This window comes from Cygnus olor, chromosome 6 (assembly GCF_009769625.2).
Source record: "Cygnus olor isolate bCygOlo1 chromosome 6, bCygOlo1.pri.v2, whole genome shotgun sequence".
NCBI classification, from domain to species: domain Eukaryota; kingdom Metazoa; phylum Chordata; class Aves; order Anseriformes; family Anatidae; genus Cygnus; species Cygnus olor.
In genome coordinates this window covers 9197359-9216989 of record NC_049174.1, presented here as the reverse complement: position 1 = coordinate 9216989, position 19631 = coordinate 9197359, and the positions used below count along the sequence as shown (strand labels likewise).

Sequence of the window (19631 nt, the reverse complement as noted above, 5' to 3'; positions counted from 1 at the left end):
ATACTGGGTTTCCTTCTGTTGTAGTGTTTTAATCCTAGTCTTCTACCAGGATTGTTAATTCTGCTCTAGGCCTCCTGTTTTATGTTCCATTTCTACGCAAAAAAACAGTTTTGTGCTTGTCTTCCTCAGCCCTCCTTGCTGTACAGCGATGCCCTGCCAGCCAGAAGTTACAGGGTTTGTCGTGCTACTGCTCTAAACACAAGCACTGAAGCTGCTCACTTTCAGCCATGCCTACGTTGTAACCTCTGTTGTTCTCGTTGGACCCATTTATTTCACACTGGTGCCACCTGTCTGATCCATCCGAGTGCACGTGTGCGATGCTGTTTGTACAGACTGGGGCTTGCTGACCCTTTCCTTTTACTCCTGTTGGCATTGTGCAAGCAGTGCCCGGGGAGGTGTGGTGCTCCTGCAGATCTCTCTTTGGATGGAGACGTTCACCTTCATGTTGGCATACTACCCAGGGCAAACAGGAGCAGGCCAGAGAGAGGCAACATCAATTCTTTCTGCTTGTGTAGCAACTAACAACGATCTGCTTCAAAACTTGAGTAGCCAAATTCCACTGTTCTTGTACAAACTTAAAACCTGAGAGAAGCTCATTTAAATTCTCACCACTTAAAGGCAGAATTTCCTCCTCCCTCTGTGTTTCCCGAGCCAGACACTTGCAGGGTAAACTGGAGGCGGATGGCTGTCTTAAATATGCATCTTCCTCCATTTATATGAATTTGGTAAATTGGCTACTAAGTGAGGTTCCTCTGGCATAAGTTTTTTCCCATATTTTACAAGCTCCAGAAATGCAAATCAAACCCATTTCAACAGCTTAAGAATTGATGTCGCCGTTTTGGTCAGAGGTAACGTTACCTGTTGAACCGGCGAGTGGAGGAGCTGCTGGAAATGCATGATGGTGTGATGGATGGGGGGGCACTGGGGATTTGCACGTGCCTGACGGAGCTCCCCAGCTCGCTGACTTCAGCTCGGTGAGTTCTTCACTTGCATGGTGCTTGCGATTGCATGCGGGCGATGTCCCCGTACTTGCACATGCTGTTCATTTTCCCGTGCCCTGCACCTTGTGAATTTGCAAAACCAGAAAGTAGGTCTTCCACTCCTGTTCTGACTCTGTCTTTTAATTGTAGGCGTCTGTGTATGACGAGAGCGTTTACAGTGGGAGCCGTCGGTATAGTGCCTCTAGTTCTCGTGCTGTAAGATGTTTTCTGCATTTCCCTGTTGTCGTGTCTCTGTCCTCCAGTAACCCCTTTTTAACAGAACGCAGACTTTTCTGGGCTGAGGAGCATTTAAGATGGCCTGTGACAGGTCGTAGCCTGCTGTAGGAACAAGCACTGTTATCATCAGATCCTAAATCCTGACCCATGCCTTGCCAAGACCTGCTCCGGATGGCGCAGGCAGAGCCCAGCCCCTGCAGCCAGGGCAGCTCAGCTCTGCCTTTTCACTTTGGTTTCCTGATAAATACCTTGGAAAGAGCCTGGAAAGTCCCTTCCCTCTCTGAGACTTTGTCTTCTGCAAACGGGGATTTATGTATGTTAAAAAAGGAACCAGTTCCCCAGTGCTGCTTCATTAACTTGAAGTGCAGGAGCCGTGTGAACGTACGGCTTGCTTGCTTTTGTCACTGGGGTTTATATCCCGGAGGGATATAAACCAAACCACCAAGACCTGAGCAGCAAAAAGCCCCCAAAACAAAGCAGTGATGTTAATTTAATTAAAAAAAAAAAAGTTACACTTGTTAGCTTGGAGGAGGAAACCAACTTTGAAGAATGCTCCCTAAGCCCCGTGTTCATGAGTTGTGCCGTGTGTGCTGCTGCTGATCTGAAGCTCCACATTGCTTTTTGGTTCACAGCGGTGCCTTGTGTTTCTGGCTGTCTTGTAAAACTCATTGATAATTATCTGTTTGGGCTGTTTTGGCAGCCTGCAGTCCCGTGAATTTGCCGTTTACACCATGCTGAGCTGGTTGTAATTCTGTGTTTGTACGGGCTGTCTTCCTGTGTTTTCCATAAGTCTCTCAGAGGCCCAGATGATTCGCTTCTGCTTTGGGGAGAAATCATTTGCAGCGGGCTCTGAGCCCAAAAGCTGTTTGAAGACTTTTTTCCCGCCCCTGTCAGTGGTCTGAGCAGGGAAGGCTGCGTGAAGGCTGGTCCCTGCTCCCCTTCCCCATCCCACTGCCATGCCCCTGATGCTCTGGAGCCTGGGCACGGTGCAGCCTCTTCCAGCTCCTGGTGTCTGCCCAAGGAAGAGCTGGGCTCTGAGGTTTTTGCCTCAAAGGGAACTGCAGTGCTGCCTGTGGCTTTTTTAAGGTCACAAGCTCGTGGCTTCAAAGGGGGCAAAGAGGGGCTTCAAGTTGAATTGGCCCTGATTTGAAAAAAGGGGTGACCTGTGGGACACAGGGCCAAATTTTGCTTATTCTCAGCTCCGATGTGAAGCTCAGCAGCTCAGGTGTGTGGAGCTGATGTCACTTGATGCAGGAGAGCTAAGGACGGGGCTCAGTCACCCTCCTTCCTGTTCCAGTGGCAGGAACCGAGCTGGTGGCTGCACTGCAGCCAGGGCTATGTCCTGCTTCCTCTGGTACCACTTATTGGTACTGCAAGCTTAATTTTCATTTATAATGTGCTGCTTTCTTAGCGTGGTTAAAGATGCTGAATCAGTCCTCCAGTAGCTGGTGGGGACCTGGGTGTCTTGTGGCAGCTGGGGAGTTTTGGGGGATTCCCGTAGCGGCCAGGTAGCTCAATGGAAGATACCTTAAAAAAGGGTAAGATAATACATAACAGCAGTAAGAGAGGTCTTCAGATCACAGTGTAGTCATGTCTCAGAGACAGATGACTGAAATAAGCTCACCGAGGTCATCAGCAACACAGCTGAAGTTGCTGAGGAGTTCCTCGTGCTTGTTCCTGGCCCCAAGCTGCCTCCTTCCTTGTCTCCGTGCCAGGTTCTGCGCGAGCTTTGGTGCACTGACATGGCCCTTTGTGAAGGCTACATTCACAACTGCCTTGAGGTAGCAGTAATAGGAAAAATAACCTGTCCAGTAAACATCCAGTGACTTTTTTAATTCATGTCTGTTCTGAATGAATCAAACTGAATCAAAATGAAAAGCTCATGCATTTTTCTATAAAATATGTTTAAGCACAAGATTGATTGCGAAGCTGCTGCTCTGACGCCTGTGAAAATGCAGGGAGTGGTTCTAAACTTACTGCCACGATAAGTCCCAGGGCTGTCTCTCTGATGCTTTAAACTTTCATTTCCCTTCTCTGCTCCCACCGTGTTGTGACCTCAGGAAACAGAGCAGCGTGTATGCGTTTCTTGCCCTTGTCAGCCCCAGCTCAGCCGCTCTGCTTTGTCCCACCGGTCAGATACTTGCCTGTAAGGACTGAAAGGCTTCCTTTGGCAGCAGAGGAGGGCTGCGGGTGCTGTGAAGTCAGGAGGGTGTTCAGTCTCTGAGATGGGCTCTGTTTGGACTCTAAGCACGACATAGATGAGATGGTTTTTGCTTTGGCTTTTAGAGCATAGATTTATTTTATGTGTGCAATGTTGAAGAACGGGAAGAAGGCTCACCGGAGAACCTCAACGGTCCTGCAGAGTAGTAGGATCGAGCCTTTTGTGTAGCAATTGAGAGGTTTCTGATTTGTGACTGCTATCTTAAGATATTTAAATAAAAATTACTCTTTGTTCTGCTGTTTCTTGTATTAAATCAAAGCTCTTTACTTGGTCCATCAGCTAGAAGTACTGCTTGCCTTATTTTTTTAAATTAACATCTGAAGTGTCTGTTCTCTGACCTTTAACTGCTCTTCCTTTGTTCAGCTGCATGTAACCATTTTCGTAACTAACTTCAGATGCAATGCTCTAACTCCTCTCTTGCTTCCTTTCCCAATCGTAATTCTTTTCTCTCTTCTCTGCTTGCTGTTCCTGGTTCACCTGCGGCAGCCTTCAGAGTACAGCTGCTACCTTGGGTCAGGATCTCGGGCATCTTCAAGAGCCAGCTCTGCTCGAGCCAGTCCGGTGGTGAGCTCCTCTATTTTCTTTTGTTCCTAAACTGCTTAATTTCTGTTCTTCAAGGTCTTTTCCGTAGAAAGAGGTCACTGTCGCTCATAAGACTGTTTCTTGCTGTATTAATTGGGCTATCTAGGCTATGCTAGGGACAAAGAAGGATGAACCAGATGAGAAATTTCAAAAAGGAATTTAAAAACTAGCAGTCACACGGACCTGAAATGTACCTCTACTGTAAAAACACAGGTATTTGTGTAGAAATTATTGAGCTTAAAGTATGTTGGCAAGCATTTTGTGCAAAAGATTGCACACTGTTGATGGGTAGTGCTCTATGTCACTTGGCTGTGAAAATCAGGAAGCCCTAAATCTTCCTTCAGCCTTCAAGTTTCTCTCTGTTCAGCAGTATTTCGGTGTGGTGTTGCTGCAGGGCTATCCGGAGGTTGGATCTGAGCATGTTTGTTGGATTGTAGCTTACCAGGCGCCACAGTCTAGCATCATGAAGTGCTAGAAGTGGGAGTCGGACTCAGCATCGTGAACTCCCAAGCAGTCAAGGCTGAGCAGGGCACAGATGCTAAAGGTTTGTCCAGCTCCTGTGACTGTAGGTAACCAAGACAAGATTTTTTTCCCTGCTTTTTATTGACAGAAAGCACTCGTCTTCTATTTTTCAGTGGTGTATTGCTGTTTTCTCTTGTTCCATTCAGGCATTTACACCTCTGAATATTTTGTTCTTAGTTTCAGAGCAAGGCCTGATAGCGTGGCGACAGCTATCAGTAGCTTGTCTTTTACAGGAAACGTGCAGCTTACAATAAACTGGTCTATAACAAGTTAATCTTCCCTAGAAAGTGCCTTTTGAAGTGTTGCACTGTTTCAGTAAGGTGTCCAAGTGTCCCAGCAGCCTTCCTTGTAGTGAAGCGTTAAAGTGGTGGTTCTCCAGGGACCTGTTGCGGATTGCCTACCACATCCCCAAGATACGAAGAGATGAAGAGGGCTATTTCATAAATTAGCACGCACAATGTGCCTCTTTAGTCATAACGTCCCATTGCGGTGGTTGCTTTGCTGAGGAGCTGGAACTTAAGTGCTGTAAATGTTGCCTTGAGGAGTAATTAAAGAGGAATATCTGGATACCCAAAGCTATGGCAGCATGCAGCAAGGTAAGGTGCAACGTGGAAATCCAGAGCGTTCCTCTTCAGTAACACCCGGTCCGCAGTACCAAGCTGCTTTGTATCAGATGTCCCCCGTCACATTTGTCATCGGGCAGGGAAGCCTTCAGCCCATCAAGCAAGCCCAGTCTTTTTGGGGGAGAAAGATGCTGAATAAACTGGGTTGAGCAAAAGCAAATGGAACTGATAGAAAAGCGCTGAAGCGTTGGTCTTCCTTAAAGGCAAGGGTACATCTGCTTTTTAATTTTTTTTTCAGGATTTTTATCAGGTAACATATGGCAGCTGGTGAGATAAAAATAAATCAATATTTTAATTAGTCCCTGCGTCTGAGGGAGCTCTGAGTTCTTGCAGTATGTATCTTCAGCTGTACCGCAAGGCAGAACGTGGAAGTTCTTCCTAAATGGCCTTGCAAACTGAATTTCAATTATCCCCACGGCAAAAAATAATTAGAATAACCAGGGATTTATTTCATTAAAGACCTTTAAGTATAAGACTTGGGTACCTTTACATTAACATTGGCTTCCACTCTGTGTGTTTTGTGTTCAGCCTGAGTCATTGGTGCAGGTTGCTTGTGGTGAGAACAAAATGCAGCTTGCCCCTTCTGGGAGCTGTAGGGGATTTTGTCGTGTCATTCTGTGCTTACGGCTTGGCCTGGCTGCACGCACGTGGGTGGGGAAGGCTGGCTGTGTCAGCGCGGAAATGGGAGAGGCACCAAGCTGAGTCTGGGCCGCAAGGAGACAACAGGCACCCTTATTTTCTTTTTCTTTCTTTTAATCAGCACTTTATGGTGGGGTGTGAAGAGCTGCCGTTATTTCTGCGGCCTTGAGGGGCAGAGCGTTAACGTCAGCAGGTCTGAAAGGCACAGGGCTGTAGAGACATCAATCCTCCAAAAGGTACAGGGCTGTAGCGACACCCTGCCTCCTCCTACGAGGCAGCATGAACCTGGTACCCTACAGCCACTGTAGCTTCACTGCGAAGCCACCTCCGAGTTACTGCACTAGGTCACTGCAGCACCTCCTGACTCCCATTTTTATTTATTCCACCTATACTAAGCAGTGCCTCTTCCCGTAACTCATGGCAAGGAATCACTTGCCTTGCCTTTGAACACAATTCAAGGCGTTTTGATAACGCTTCCAGTGGTGTGCTCGGTCTTGGCAGGAGGGTGCTGAAATTGAGCCCTGTCTTCTCAGCTGGCTTAGCAGTGTATCGCTGCCACTCACACAGTCCCAAAATGTCATCTGCTCAGGTTGCCTAGAAGAAGAATAAAGACCTCCTTGGACAACCACAATAACTTCTGAGTGGAAAAATGTGATTGTTTTGGTCTGTACCAGTATTTAATATCGCCAGCCCATAAAAATGAGCTGTTCCCTCCCTTGATATATCAAGCCATATGCTTTCATGGTTCTGCTTTATATATCCTCTGGCATTTACACACTTAGAGATTTGACTCCAAGTTTACTTCGTAAAGGGCTGGCGGAGGAGGAAGGAAAGGGGAGTATCTGTTGGGTTGAAAAAGCTGGATTCCCAACAAGCTTATGTCACTTGATAGTTGGATAGTTTAAAAAAACTCTATGTACTGTAATAAAAATTAGGAGTGCTTAACACTTGAAGGTAAATGACTTTCTTGTTTGTGGGCATTATGGCCCAGAAAACCAAAACTGAACAGTTCCCTAGCTTGATTAACTGTCATGAGAAATTAGATGTACAGAACAGAGAACTTTTCAGCCTAACTTTTTAAATTAAAGCCTATGATATCCTGTCACTCCAGCCCTTAAATTTTTTTTCAGAACTGTTTCTCCCTCTGTCACTGTAGCTTTTTAATGACCAGAAGTCCTACCTGCTGCACGCAGCTTTGCTGACTTGTGTTCTCGTCTGTGCTGTGCTGTTTGTAGTACAGTAAAGGCCAGGAAGATGCTTAAACGCAACATGTAAATACACCTGCCTCAACTTTGCCATTTGATTTTTGATGCAGTGCCTAAACATTTTTCCCATTATTCCCACCAGTAATTGCTGTCTGCTGCCTTTGCACCTATAGCAGATACGTGGATGTGTCAAGTTTAATATTTAAGCATTATACTTGCTATTAAATGCATATCTTGGGACTACTGAGAACAGCATCGTTCCCTCCTGTACAGATGGAGGTAAACTTTGTGCCTGAGCTACTGAGATGAGCTTTTTAATGTGAACTGCTGGAGGTTTTTTTCCTTAAGTCAGTAAGCCAGTAGCAAAAAGCAAGCATTTCTGTATTTGATATAGAGTCATAATGTAAAGATTTACATTAGGCTTGTATCCTGTAGCACTGGAGCGAGGATTTGCTGCGGTGTTACCTTGCATTGTGGCGACTGATAAGTTTGTTTAAGCAAGGAGCTTCGGCATAACACTCGTCCCTTAGCTGAGGATACAGGTGACAAATCCACTTTAGACCTGACAAAGTTCAGCAGTGTATTTCACTGCTGGCTTTTAAAGGCTTATTGCTGGCGTTAAGGTGGCTCTTGTGACTGGGAGAGCACACAGGAGCCCTGTGCTGCTGGGTGCTCCAGCCAAGCTGACCAAAGGGGTAAAACTGTGATTATGTAGGCTGCCAGGCTGCCTGCGGTGCTGCTTTTTTAGTTCCCATTTCTGCAGATACCAGCCTCTGCTCAGCACTATCCACTGCAATAACTTTTCTGTGGTGTGGGCCAAGTTTTCATTTCAAGAGCAGGAAACGATCTTAAATATGTCACAACAAAGACCTTGCTTTTCTGAGGAAGCTGATCTCGGGTTAAGATCCTCTCTGGAACTGAACAGTGACAGCCATGCACTGAAGTTGTTCCAGTACTGGAGCACGCATGCAGCGCTGCACAGCAGCAACAATCTCATATTTAGCTTCCCTCAAGCTTGCTTTAGGAGGCTGGAAGCTAGACAATGTGTTCTAGAGTCCTGACTCTTGCTTTGACTTCAAGATCCACATTTTCTCTCTCCTGTGTGCAGCTGGGATGCAATGCAGGACTGTCCCCGGGTGTCAGGGCTTTGCAGGGGGTGCTAGAGTCAGATTTTGGCCTGGGTAATCCCCTAGTGGAAAAGAGCCTCAAGGGTTAACCTGCCCGCGGAGTAGGGAGAAATACTTTTTAAAACATTGTGCTAAAATGTTTTTATTATCTAGGAAAAATAGGCAATATAGCCTTATATAGACTTGTAGGATTCCTTTGCTCTTGTTAAATTTCCAGCTGCGGTAAGCCTCTGATAGTGCTGATGTGACGGCAGCATGGCTCGGGTTTTAGTCTGAAAAACTTTCAGAAGAGGCTGAACTCATCCCATTGTACTTATTTTTGCAAAGAGCAACCTAGTACCCTTGCCAAAACAAAGATGTGCATGCCGGAGTTCCTCTGAAAATTGTATCCTTTACCTTCATTTTTATACACCAAAGTACAAAATGCCCAAATTGTTGGCAAGGAAGAAGGTAATGCAAAAGGACGATGTTCTCTAAATTAAAGGTTGTGTATCATTAGGTGAATTCCTCTTCATTTTTCCTCTTCTAGCAAGTATTCTGTTAGTCCTTTAGATTTTGATATGGAAAACGAATTAAGGGCTACGCTTAGTACTGTGAGAGCAGAGAGGTTGTTTTCAGCCTAATTGCTACAATATTCCTTATCGCATGTTTGTGCGGAAGGTAAACATTTTGGACCATAATTTTGTGTGGCTTCAAATAAAAATAAACATTTCTTCGTGAACTTTCTTTGATTTCTTGCTGGGTCAGATGCCACAGGGCTCCTCGGAGAGTGGCTGAAGGCTGAAAACCTGGGGTTCCCTCTGGTGGCTGAAAAAGAGAGCACAATTTCTCTCTTCTGTGGAGCGATGCTGTCACTACGTTAATCTAAGAAAGAGCAGAATGAAAGCTATATAAAACAGGTCAATTTTTTAAACATTAACATTGAAAGAAATCACCAGTGGTTCTTCCTCTGAGAAGAAAATGAAATGCATGTTTTGTGGCACCAAATAGATGCGTGTAGCAGAGCATCACTGGGGAAAATGAAACCTATAATTTTTTGAAAGCACACCAATTTTAAAAGTCACTTAATACCTTTGAATGACTGCATCCTCAGAACTGCTAAAGGTTGTTTTGAAGTGAAGGTGCAGCAGGCGTCACAGGTGTGGTAATGAGTGCTGAGTAAAAATACCTACTGTGTGCAGATCTTTTAACACAGTAACTTTAATATTTTCTCCTTTGTAAATGGAAGTTTTTTTTTCTGACTCAGGTGATGGATAATAAAGAAGAGAAGAAATCTTGATATTATTTTAATCAAAAACATTTTTACATCTACATTCCACAAATAATTTAAGGCAAGTATTTTCAGTTGTGCCCTAAACCCATAACATAGGCTTTTCAAAAGGCTGTGCATAAATTCCTGGATATAAAGGCCTGTGTGTGTGTGTACACTGTTCTGTAGTAATACACCGATATTAGTACTGCCACAACTTTCTTGTTAAACAGCCACCTGGTATTTGGCAGGGCCAGAAGGCTGCCAAATCCACCACTTGGAGCTGTCTGGCATGAAATAATAGGGTACTGTGGGCAGTGTGCCACATAACAAGTAGGGTCATCCACACGTTGCTCTGTATAATTCAAAGGGGAAAAAATGATGAATGTTAACTGATTGGAAAGAGATGGAGGTTTCTGAGTGTTCTTTCAAATGAAATGTGTGAACTTAACCTCAGCAATGCCCTGCCTTCCTCTGGAGCAGACCCGTGTTGGTTTTTCAGTCATTTCACAACCACTGTTCTTCTTAGCTCTTAGGCTCTCGATCTGGGTAAGCCTTTTGTTTTTAAAAGTGTTTTGTGAAAGCATCTTGAAGAGATGCCCAGGTTGTGTGTGGTTTTTGCTCTCTCTTCTGAGCATTGAAGTTGTCTTGATTCATGGTAACTTTCTGTGCTCCTAAATCCCGCTTTGGCTCTGATTTATTTCTCCTTGGCCAGTGTTAGCGTAGGATCTGTCTTCTGAATCAGTAAATTCCAGGGAAGTGCCGAAGTCACAGACTGGCTGTTTATTTAGACTTTGCACCGGTCCCACACAGAGACTTCGGGGCCAGTTTCTGCAGCCTTGGCCTTGCTGGGATCTTTGCTTGAAGTCAGTTGCTCTTTGACACAAGAAGAGAACACTTAGTGGAAGTCTTAAGCTTTAGACCTTATTTTTCATATTTTTTTCTTCTCCTTTTGGGAGCAGTGCAGGTGCAGTACAGTCCTTCAAACCGAGCTTGATGCCTTGCTTTTGGGAATGGGGGAGGGACATGCTGGTAGGTTTCAGAGGTAGCTGATTTTATTTAAGGTCCATAAAACTGCAGCTTCAAGAAGGTGTCTTGGTCTGGAAGCCTCTGCATCCTTCAATTAAACAATGGTATGATCTCTCTACTTACTTGAGTAAATTGCTATTTCGAGTTCTTTTGAGGCATAGTTTTAAGTTTTCATAAAAAAAAAAAAAAACAACACGAAGATAGCATACAGTTGTTCTTATGTAGAGGAAAAGATTTGGGGGTTTGAGTTCACGTCCATTTAGGATTTATATGCCTGCATTGTTAACCCACAGATCAACTGTTGTCTTAATGTTGAAATACTATGATGTAGATATGGAAAAATGTGTTCCTCTGTCTTATCTTACAGACCTCATAGGTTTTCATCAATGCATATATTCCAGGGAGCGATGTACTGCTTGGGAACTTGTGATTTGTCCTGGCTTATGCCCTGAAGTGCTGGCCAGGACATTGCTGGCTGCTTTTTGAGCAGATAGAGATTGCTAATGAAAAGTCTCTTAAAGGTTTTAGGAATTCCCCTTCTGATATCATAGTACCTTCTCTTGTGCTTTATTATCTAACAATTCTTTCTGAACCTCTGTTTTACAGATCGAGGAAAGGCCAGAAAAAGACTTTGAGAAGGTAAGAAGGATCTTGTGAATTACTCTGATAAAAGTGCTGCTTTTTTATTTTTTTTTAAGGTTAGGTAGAACTTGCAGTGAATTTACAGAAATCTTCTAGGAAGCCTACTGTGGCGCAAAACTTTGAATTGTCAGACCTTCTACTGCAACATTTATTGAACTTTAAACCTATGTGTTTGTTCAGAAGTTATAACTGACATTCAGCAGCACTTGACTGAAGTTGCTTTAGGCTAAGCCATGTGAATACTGGTTTTGTTTGTAGAGTTTAATTGTAGTACTGCATACAAATAAAAAAAACCAAAGTGATACTGCACTAAGTGAGAAACTGGCTTCACGCAGAACCCTCAGTACTCTAAAAACAGTGTGGCTACTGCTGCAGAGTAAATAAATACAAATGAAAGCAATAAGAATTTGAAGAGTAGTAAGAAATGTCCACAAAATATAATAATGCAAGTTCTTAAAAGTATCTGGCAAGATGATACTAAGCCCCTAAAGATTTTATCTAATTTAGAATTAATACTTAAATCTAAGCCGTGCAAACTGCTGTTACAAAGATAAGTGTTTACATCTGATTTTCTCATTGGTTTCCCTTGGTGAATCTCGATCTTCTGAGTCTTCGTATTCCTAAGAGGTTATTTAATCAAGCTTGTATCATTCGGAAGTGCAAGGGTTCTTTTCTGGCCTGATGTTAAACCTTCCCCTGCTGAGGAGCTTGCAGGAGCAGAGCAGCAACAGCTCCCGTTCCTCTGGGTTTGTTGTTAATGCTGAATTCTAATGTTTTCTGTGGCACCAGAGACCAACTAGGAATGAGGATGACCTAAAAGCCACAGGCTTGCCTCTGGTTGTGTTAGATGCCTAGATAACAATTGCTGTTAGCTGTTCTCCTCACGTTTTACTTTGGGACTGCTGAAGCTAACACAGAAATAATGTAACTCCCAGGAACAACTATACCATTGAAATCTAGAAGATGTACAGATATGTGGGTGTTTGGGTTCTATTTTAGTTTGGTCTGGGTTGTTCATTTTTGGTTTTGTTCCTGGTTTGGTTGGTTTTTGTCTTGCTGATGCACAAGGTGAACCTTGGGGATCCACATCACGTGCTTTACTGAAACGACTCATGATGCCAAAGACAGAATTAATATTTTGTCATCTGTGTATATCAGTAGGTCAACAGCCTATGTTATGTGTATTATTTTTTTTAAATCCATATATCTAGGAAAAAAATTACAACCGTTTTATTTTAAACTGTGTGATTCTAGGGAGCACGGACCGTCTCGAGTTTATCAGCAGCTACATTAGCTTCTCTAGGTGGGACATCTTCACGAAGAGGCAGTGGGGATACGTCCATCTCAGCAGATACGGAGGCATCTATTAGAGAAATAAAGGTGAGATTCTTAAAACCAGCACAAACTGTTAGGAATCTTTTAACTATGGCATTTTTTAAGCTTCTATCCAAGAAATTTCATCGTCTGGCAAGGCTTCAGACTAGGATCAGACTGCTTAACCTGTGTGGTAGAAATATTTAAATGAGAGCCTCGAATATGAATAATTCCGTATCAGTTGTACTTTGTCCCTTAGTTTCAGTGACATCATTCACCTTTCTCACCGTTTCTCTTAGGATATCTATGAGTTAAAGGACCAGATTCAGGATATAGAAGGCAAATACATGCAGGGACTGAAAGAAATGAAGGTACTGCTTTACTGCAGAGTGGAAGTGTGGTAATTAACACCAGCTAAACATTCACAGAGCCAGTGTGAGACCTAGAACTGACCTTGCATGCTTTTCTTCTGGGGTGGTTGTAAACTGTGTGAAAACATTTCATTAGCTGGAAAAGTAGCTGTCCTGGTGTCTGATTGTGGTGAGCAGTGCTTCCAAGTGTGGACTGAAAGACGGCTGATTACTCTTGCATGTCTGTCTTGCTGTTTTGAGAAGGTTATTGTTTTGCTAGCAAATTCAAATTGCTATCTTTTAAATTGCTTTGTAAAGAAACCTCCCAAAATTGAAAGACGAAATAAAACACGTGGCCTCCAGTGCCATGAAAAATCGTATGAGTTTAAAAGCTCAGATGTTCTACTTATATTTTCTTTTGAAAAGGTCTGGCGTGCCTTTGGAAAGTTGCACATGTGCAGCACTGACTGTCATTTAGGTTTCATCTTTAGATCACAGAAAAGACCCTTAATACTTGTAACAAAATGTTGTGTAACAAAACTCATCACATGAAAAGCCAACCAATGCTCACAGCAGCCGGCAGGAGGGAAGCTCTTAGCACTTCCACAAAGCCATAAATGGATTTTGGTGTGACAACCATGCAGCAGCATAACATCATGTGCTAAGTGAGGAACAGCATTAGCATTAACATTTTTGGAAAAGTTAATTTTGCAAAGGTATAGGTAATACCAAGCATGTAATGCAACATTTATCGGTGTGAATTACTGTGTCATCAGCTTAGTCCTGCAACAGGTGCAGTTATTGCCGTCTTAAGAGTTGTCAATGGAAAAAGAGTAATTTGGCCTTTTTTCTGTAAAGCCTGTTTTTTTTTTCCCCCCGATCAGTGTGTAGCAGATGTAGTAAAATAGTCACGCTGCATAAAAGAATTAGGTTTTCATCCCTTAACCTGCCTTCTGTGGTGATTTGTACCTAAGCCACATTGGGTTTCAAAGGTGGTCTTTAATTCTGTTTTTGCTTTGGAGTAAAAGAGTGTGCTTAATGTCCAGGGATAACCCATTGTGATGGAACCTGATGCTAATAACACAAAACTTAGCATGCTGAAGGAGTTAACTTCTTATTTGCATATACTTCCTTTCCAGCTTGTTTCTGAGATTTAATCCCACCACTGGTGCCAAATTCTGACTGCTTTCCTGTGCTTAATATTTCTCATCCTTGAGCTGGAAAGTGCACCAAAACACAATTTGTGTTTAAGGACATGAATTTATACAGGTCCAAAGACAAATTCTCTTATTTGTCAATAGAAATATAAACTAAACCAATTCAGACTTAATTTTTGTGATAGTTTCACCACTCTCATCCGCTGTTCTGTTTATGGAAAGGAAAGGGAAGTATATGACTCTCACCTTTACTTTATGCATCATTCTAATATTACTGAAGTCCCAAGAGAAACTGCTTGATGTGTGAACTGAAATATCAACATGTTTGCCTATTTGCACTGTTTTGCCTATGTACGTCCTTTATTTCTGTTTTAAAATCAAACAGTGCAAGTTTGACTGCACAGCATGGAAGATGAGCCAGAGCTTTTTGTCATTGTTGTTACAAACCTCTCAGTATCTTACATTCGTTTCACGTTGATGGGGAGGGTTTTCAAGGCAATGGGAGCTGTTTCTTAGAGTGAATTTGTAAAGAGGGAATGCGATATAGGAAACCTAATGAAAAATGATGCATCAGGTCACAAAAACCGTAGCTTTCACTGCAAATCCTAATTCCTGAGTTAGTGTATTTAGTGTCTCCTACCTCACTCTGAAAGGATCCCTGAAATTTGTGTAAGCTGGCTGCTAAACCACCTGTTGTGGTTTAGCCCGGCTGGCAGCCAAACACCACATAGCCGTTCGCTCACCCTCCCCCCTCCCTCTCCGGGATGGGGGAGAGAAACGGGAAAGTGAAGCCTGTGAGTTGAGATAAAGACAGTTTATTAAGACAGGGAAAAGAATAACAACAACAATAATAATAATAATAGTATTAATAGTAATAATGTGTACGAAATAAGTGATGCACAATGCAATTGCTCACCACCCGTTAACCGATGACCCGTTGACAGCTACTAGGAGGAAAATTAACTCTGTCCTACCTGAAACCAGGACACCACCTTAGGTTAAAGCCTAGCTCATTAATGATGCACTACCTAAACTGATCTTAAATCAAGGCCAGTTTACCTTTAAAAAAAAAAAAATCCAACTTATCATCTTCAGCAGCTGCTTTGAGCTGCCAATGTGCAGGGGCAGGGGGAGGAGGGAGAAGGAAGAAAACACTGAGAAAGCAGGAGCTGAAGCGGCAGAGAACAGGAAGCATTTTACCCATCCTAAGGTAAGGTTTCTTGCTTGTTACCAGAAGGCTTGTGGGAACACACGGGAGGTTATCCTCACCTTGGGACAGTTGGTAAGGCTCTCCTGCACGTGATTAGCACCGGTTTCAGCAGGAGTGCTCAGGAGGTTTGTGGTTTAGCACTTTGTTTTCTTGTTCAAGGTCTTGGCTGGCAGAGTGTGTATAACTGACCTCTGACTGTGGATGTTTATTCTTTGCAGGACTCTTTAGCCGAAGTTGAAGAGAAATATAAAAAGGCTATGGTGTCAAATGCTCAATTAGACAATGAAAAAACAAATTTCATGTACCAAGTAGATACCCTGAAGGATGCCCTGTTAGAGTTAGAAGAACAGCTGGCAGAATCCAGGAGGCAATATGAAGAAAAAAGTAAAGTATGTATTTAGCTGTGGCATGTTATTGAACTGTGAAGGATTTGGGGAGGGGGCCAGACACCTTTGGGAGGAGCCAGACAAATTACTATTCAAGATTTTTAATAAGTTGTTGCTTTAGTTGCTGTTAAAGTGAGTGGAATAGCAGCACGCTATGTGTTTGTGATCATACAAACAGACTTTTTCATGAAATGTCTGTTTTATAAAGCAATTTCTGAAGAATTAAAGAAATGTTTTATATGGTAAGGTTATGCTGATAGTATCATATGTCCTTTGATATTCCATCTTTGAAGTAAATTCAAAGGTTTTGTTCGGAGTGACTTCTGGAGGATTCCTTTTTTTACTTCCAGAGTATTTTAATGCATGAACCTCCCTTCAGAATAGAGTTGTGCAGCTTACATAGTTCAGGCAGCTACATGGCTGAGTGCTGAATTGTTTTATGTGAATTCAACATTTCTAACACCTAGTGAGTTGGTGTTAAACCTGTGGCCTGCTAGCTTCTCAGAATCGGCTCTTCAGCTTGGGGACATTTCACTATAGCACACTGTGAAACACACAGTTCCTGGAAGATTTGGTAGTGTTTTTTTTGTTTAACTCCTAAATGTCTACCTAACTTGTTTAGTGCGTTATGTCAGGAGAGCAGGTTACATTCCCATCCATTCTTCTGTGAAGTCACTAGGACTTGGGTGTATAAGCCATTCACTGGCAGCCTGCTGCTTGAATTGTGAAAGTGCCTAAATGATGTCTGTCACTTCCATATTTGGGGGAATAATAATTTCTTGGAAAAATGACAAAACAGACTTAAAAAAAAAAAAAGTATTCTTTTGGGATTGTAATTAGAAGCATATTCAGGAATTGAATTGTGGCAAGCATTTTCTTTGTGCTAGGACTTTATTTCTTGTGTTTTTCTTGGGTGCTATTTCTGATCAATAAAAACTTCATGAATATTTCATTCACAGGAATTTGAGAGAGAGAAGCATGCTCATAGCATATTGCAGTTTCAGTTCATGGAAGTCAAAGAGGCTTTGAAGCAAAGAGAAGAAATGCTTGCAGTAAGTAACTTCACCTTTTTTTGTTGTTGTTGTTTAATGACTTCTTTGATTGGTGTGTTCCCAGTTAGGTGTGTAGAAGGTGAGGCGTAGAGAATTTTATTCCCTACTCAGGTTTCTCGCCTGAAGAAATACTCGTGTTTCAGGCCGAACAGGTTTAGAGCTGACTAACAGAAATAAGACTCTAATAAGTATTATCTGAAGATAGATTTCCTTTTTGCATTGTCCATAATGTGAAATAAGCTGTGTTTTCAACAGCTGTTAGTGGAGATGTAGAGGAAACATGGAACTATCTAACTTCGTAAGTCATCTTTGAATAGTAAGGTTGTCTTCAGAAGTGTAGCTTTAGCTGAGATGTCAGAAACCATGAAATTGTGCACGTAGATAACCTTTTACTTCAGCACCTGACTTTTTTCATTCTTTGGCATCACTGCAATCTTGACCATCTTTGTTAACCTGTTACCTGCTTTCTGTCTTCTTCTTTTGCTCCTGTCTCTCAGGAAATCCAACAGCTGCAACAGAAACAGCAGAGCTATGTCAGGGAAATTTCTGATCTTCAGGAGACAATAGAGTGGAAAGACAAAAAAATAGGGGTAGGACTGTCAACTCCTGAAATATGTTCAGAGTGGTGTTGTGTTCTTGAGCTGATACTGCTTTTGTAAAACCTCACAAAGAAAATCCTCCTCAGTGGCTTTGCTTGGTGTGGCTGTCTTAGTATATTACCAGTGAACTAGCAAATAGTAAACTTTGTCCTTGTTCAATAATATAAAATCCAAGAAAAACTTAGCAGCTGGTCAGATTTCAAAACCTGGGATAATTTATCTGCTGTGGTGCTCCATTTGTGTATGCTATATTGAGAAAGGAAGTGCTATTTGTAATGCAATTCCATCAGCACTGACTTTTTGCTTATTCAGATTTAATCTGCAGACTGAGCAGAAACTGGAGTGTGATTAAGAAGTAACAGAGCTCTTTATGGCCTTTGGGGATGAGAGTCTCTAATGTTCTCTTGTTTCTCATCCTTTCCCACCACCTCCTGTCAAAGCCAAATGGAAACCCACTCTTAAAGAAAAGCATGGCTTTCTTTTCAACAACAAACACTGAAGACTTTCTGAACTTAGAAGGGGAAAGAAATCTGGCAGTTCATACGTGTTTGTGATGTCCAGTAACTTCTAGCAATTTGAAACTAAAGTGTGTGATTTTAGTTACTGTGCGTTTATATAGAAATATCAGGAGGTTCAGTACTAAAATTTGCATTTGCACATGATACATCCCAAAGTTTAAAGATAGCTTATTGGCAGTTTTCTGGTTAATTGAAATGTGCTGCACCTATCACAGTAACCCATGAAATTAACAGGCCATAATAGACTATTAAAATGTCAGGCCTGCTTTCATGCTCTTCTGTTAGCACGTGGGACTTGTGTATTCAGCGTGTACGTTGGATATGAATTAACTCATCCAGCAGATAAGAATGGAAAGTGGATCCTCCTTTGAAGGATCTTTCGTGAAGGCTCGGGCTTTGAGTGTCTTCAATAGGAAGTCCTGGGACTGCCTGATTATTGAATAAGCTGTGAATTTCTTGGATTTGAGGCTTATCTGTGTGTATGTAAGCTCGATCCTTTAATCTGTGAACTTTACCTTTTTCACACATGCCACTTCCATGAATCCCTGAATATCTTAAATCTGTTCATTCTTGTTTACACTTGCTTTTCATGCTCTTTACTTGTCTTCCTTCCTTTCTTCACATCTCCTCGCCCTCTGTTTGTGTTGGGAACTCAGGCGTTAGAGAGGCAGAAAGATTTCTTTGATTCCCTAAGGAGTGAGCGGGATGACCTTAGAGGTGAAGTGGTTGTGCTGAAGGAGCAACTGAAGGTATGCAAGAGGAATAAGAAAAACTTGTATTTAACTGCTGACTTTTACCTCCTGTACATTTTTGCAGAAAAATTGAATCTAGCTCAGTACCAAGGACTCTCTTTTCATAAGTTGCCAGTTCGGGAATTTTCTGATAGTCCTTCACCCTAATATCTATCGACTGTGAGCTCTTAGTATAGACCGTTATATTCAGTATTAAATTGTTGCTTTTATAGGAGACGCGTCTCCGAGGAACACTTTAAGCAGCAGATTTAAGTTTAAAAATAAATAAAAAGAGCTGGTATCACATGCTTTCTGCGATGCTAGCTAATCAGAGAACTGTAATATTCTGTGCTATTTTCTGACTTCCAGCCATTTTTAATGGAGTGATCGAAGTGATTGTTTATTCAGAATGTCAAAGACAAGAACATCTGAACAGTTCCTGCTCTTATTGAGCAGCAGGCTTTAAAGCGTTGCTTTTGCTTCTCTGTAGAAACATGGAATAATCCCAGACTCTGACGTAGCTACCAATGGGGAGACGTCTGACATACTTGATAACGAAAGACACTTGGATTCTTCCAAAACTGTTCAAGGCACAGCACAGGCGTTAAAGACAGCAGGGGACGGGATGTTAGGTAAGTGTTGTATATCCTTTCCTATCTTTCTGTCCATCTGTCTACTCATTCATCTTTGCTTGGAGTTTGGGCATTTGTTAGTGGGACAATTAACACATCACGCAGCATGCTACTTGTCGAATCACTTGTGCATCACATCACATATGCATTTTTCTGCTTGATATTTATTATCACTCCAAGTATGTTGTGCAGTTTCCTGCAAAGGCAAACTTCATTCCCCCATTGGAGGTGACAAAGGACGAGAATACAAATACTACATATTACAGATAAGTAGCAATCATTCAGATTACTATTCAAACCCTGAGTTTGAAAATTGTCCTGCTGTTGCTCGATATTTTTCTGCACGTATCTTAAAGAATCAAAATAAAAACATTTCAGTATTACATAAAGAACTTGTACGCTGGTTCATTTATATACCTGAGAACTATCAATGTTTGCTGAACAGTGCTGGGCACTGTTAAAAAAACACTAGTGCATGAATTCGTTGTTTTTGGTATCTAGTACTACTGAGCAGTTAATATTACCACTTCCACATCTGTACTCGTTGTAACAGGGATAATGCCGTTAAATTCAAAGAACATGACTGTGAGATGGATAGTATTAGGAAGGAGAAATCTGGCTGGCAA

General features: G+C 42.2%; 1 protein-coding gene across 25 annotated transcripts in view; it reads left to right on the top strand.

The window, feature by feature from the left end:
* Positions 1–19631, top strand: part of LRRFIP1 (LRR binding FLII interacting protein 1) — a 110544-nt gene that overhangs the window by 74144 nt on the left and 16769 nt on the right. For 9 of the 25 annotated variants that reach the window (XR_005820882.1, XR_005820886.1, XR_005820894.1 and 6 more), the window contains 6 exons: positions 11021–11053; positions 12311–12436; positions 12670–12741; positions 15306–15476; positions 16433–16525; positions 18864–19005. Coding sequence is in view for 2 of the 25 variants with exons in the window: in XM_040560905.1 (XP_040416839.1) it covers positions 130–174; positions 1131–1196; positions 3925–4002; positions 11021–11053; positions 12311–12436; positions 12670–12741; positions 15306–15476; positions 16433–16525; positions 17023–17115; positions 18299–18391; positions 18864–19005 (1012 nt within the window). In the remaining 23 variants the exon portion in view is untranslated. Of the gene's footprint in view, positions 1–129; positions 175–1130; positions 1197–3924; positions 4003–11020; positions 11054–12310; positions 12437–12669; positions 12742–15305; positions 15477–16432; positions 16526–17022; positions 17116–18298; positions 18392–18863; positions 19006–19631 lie in introns of all 25 variants that reach the window. The other 16 variants (XR_005820879.1, XR_005820881.1, XR_005820890.1 and 13 more) reach the window with 5 other exon arrangements.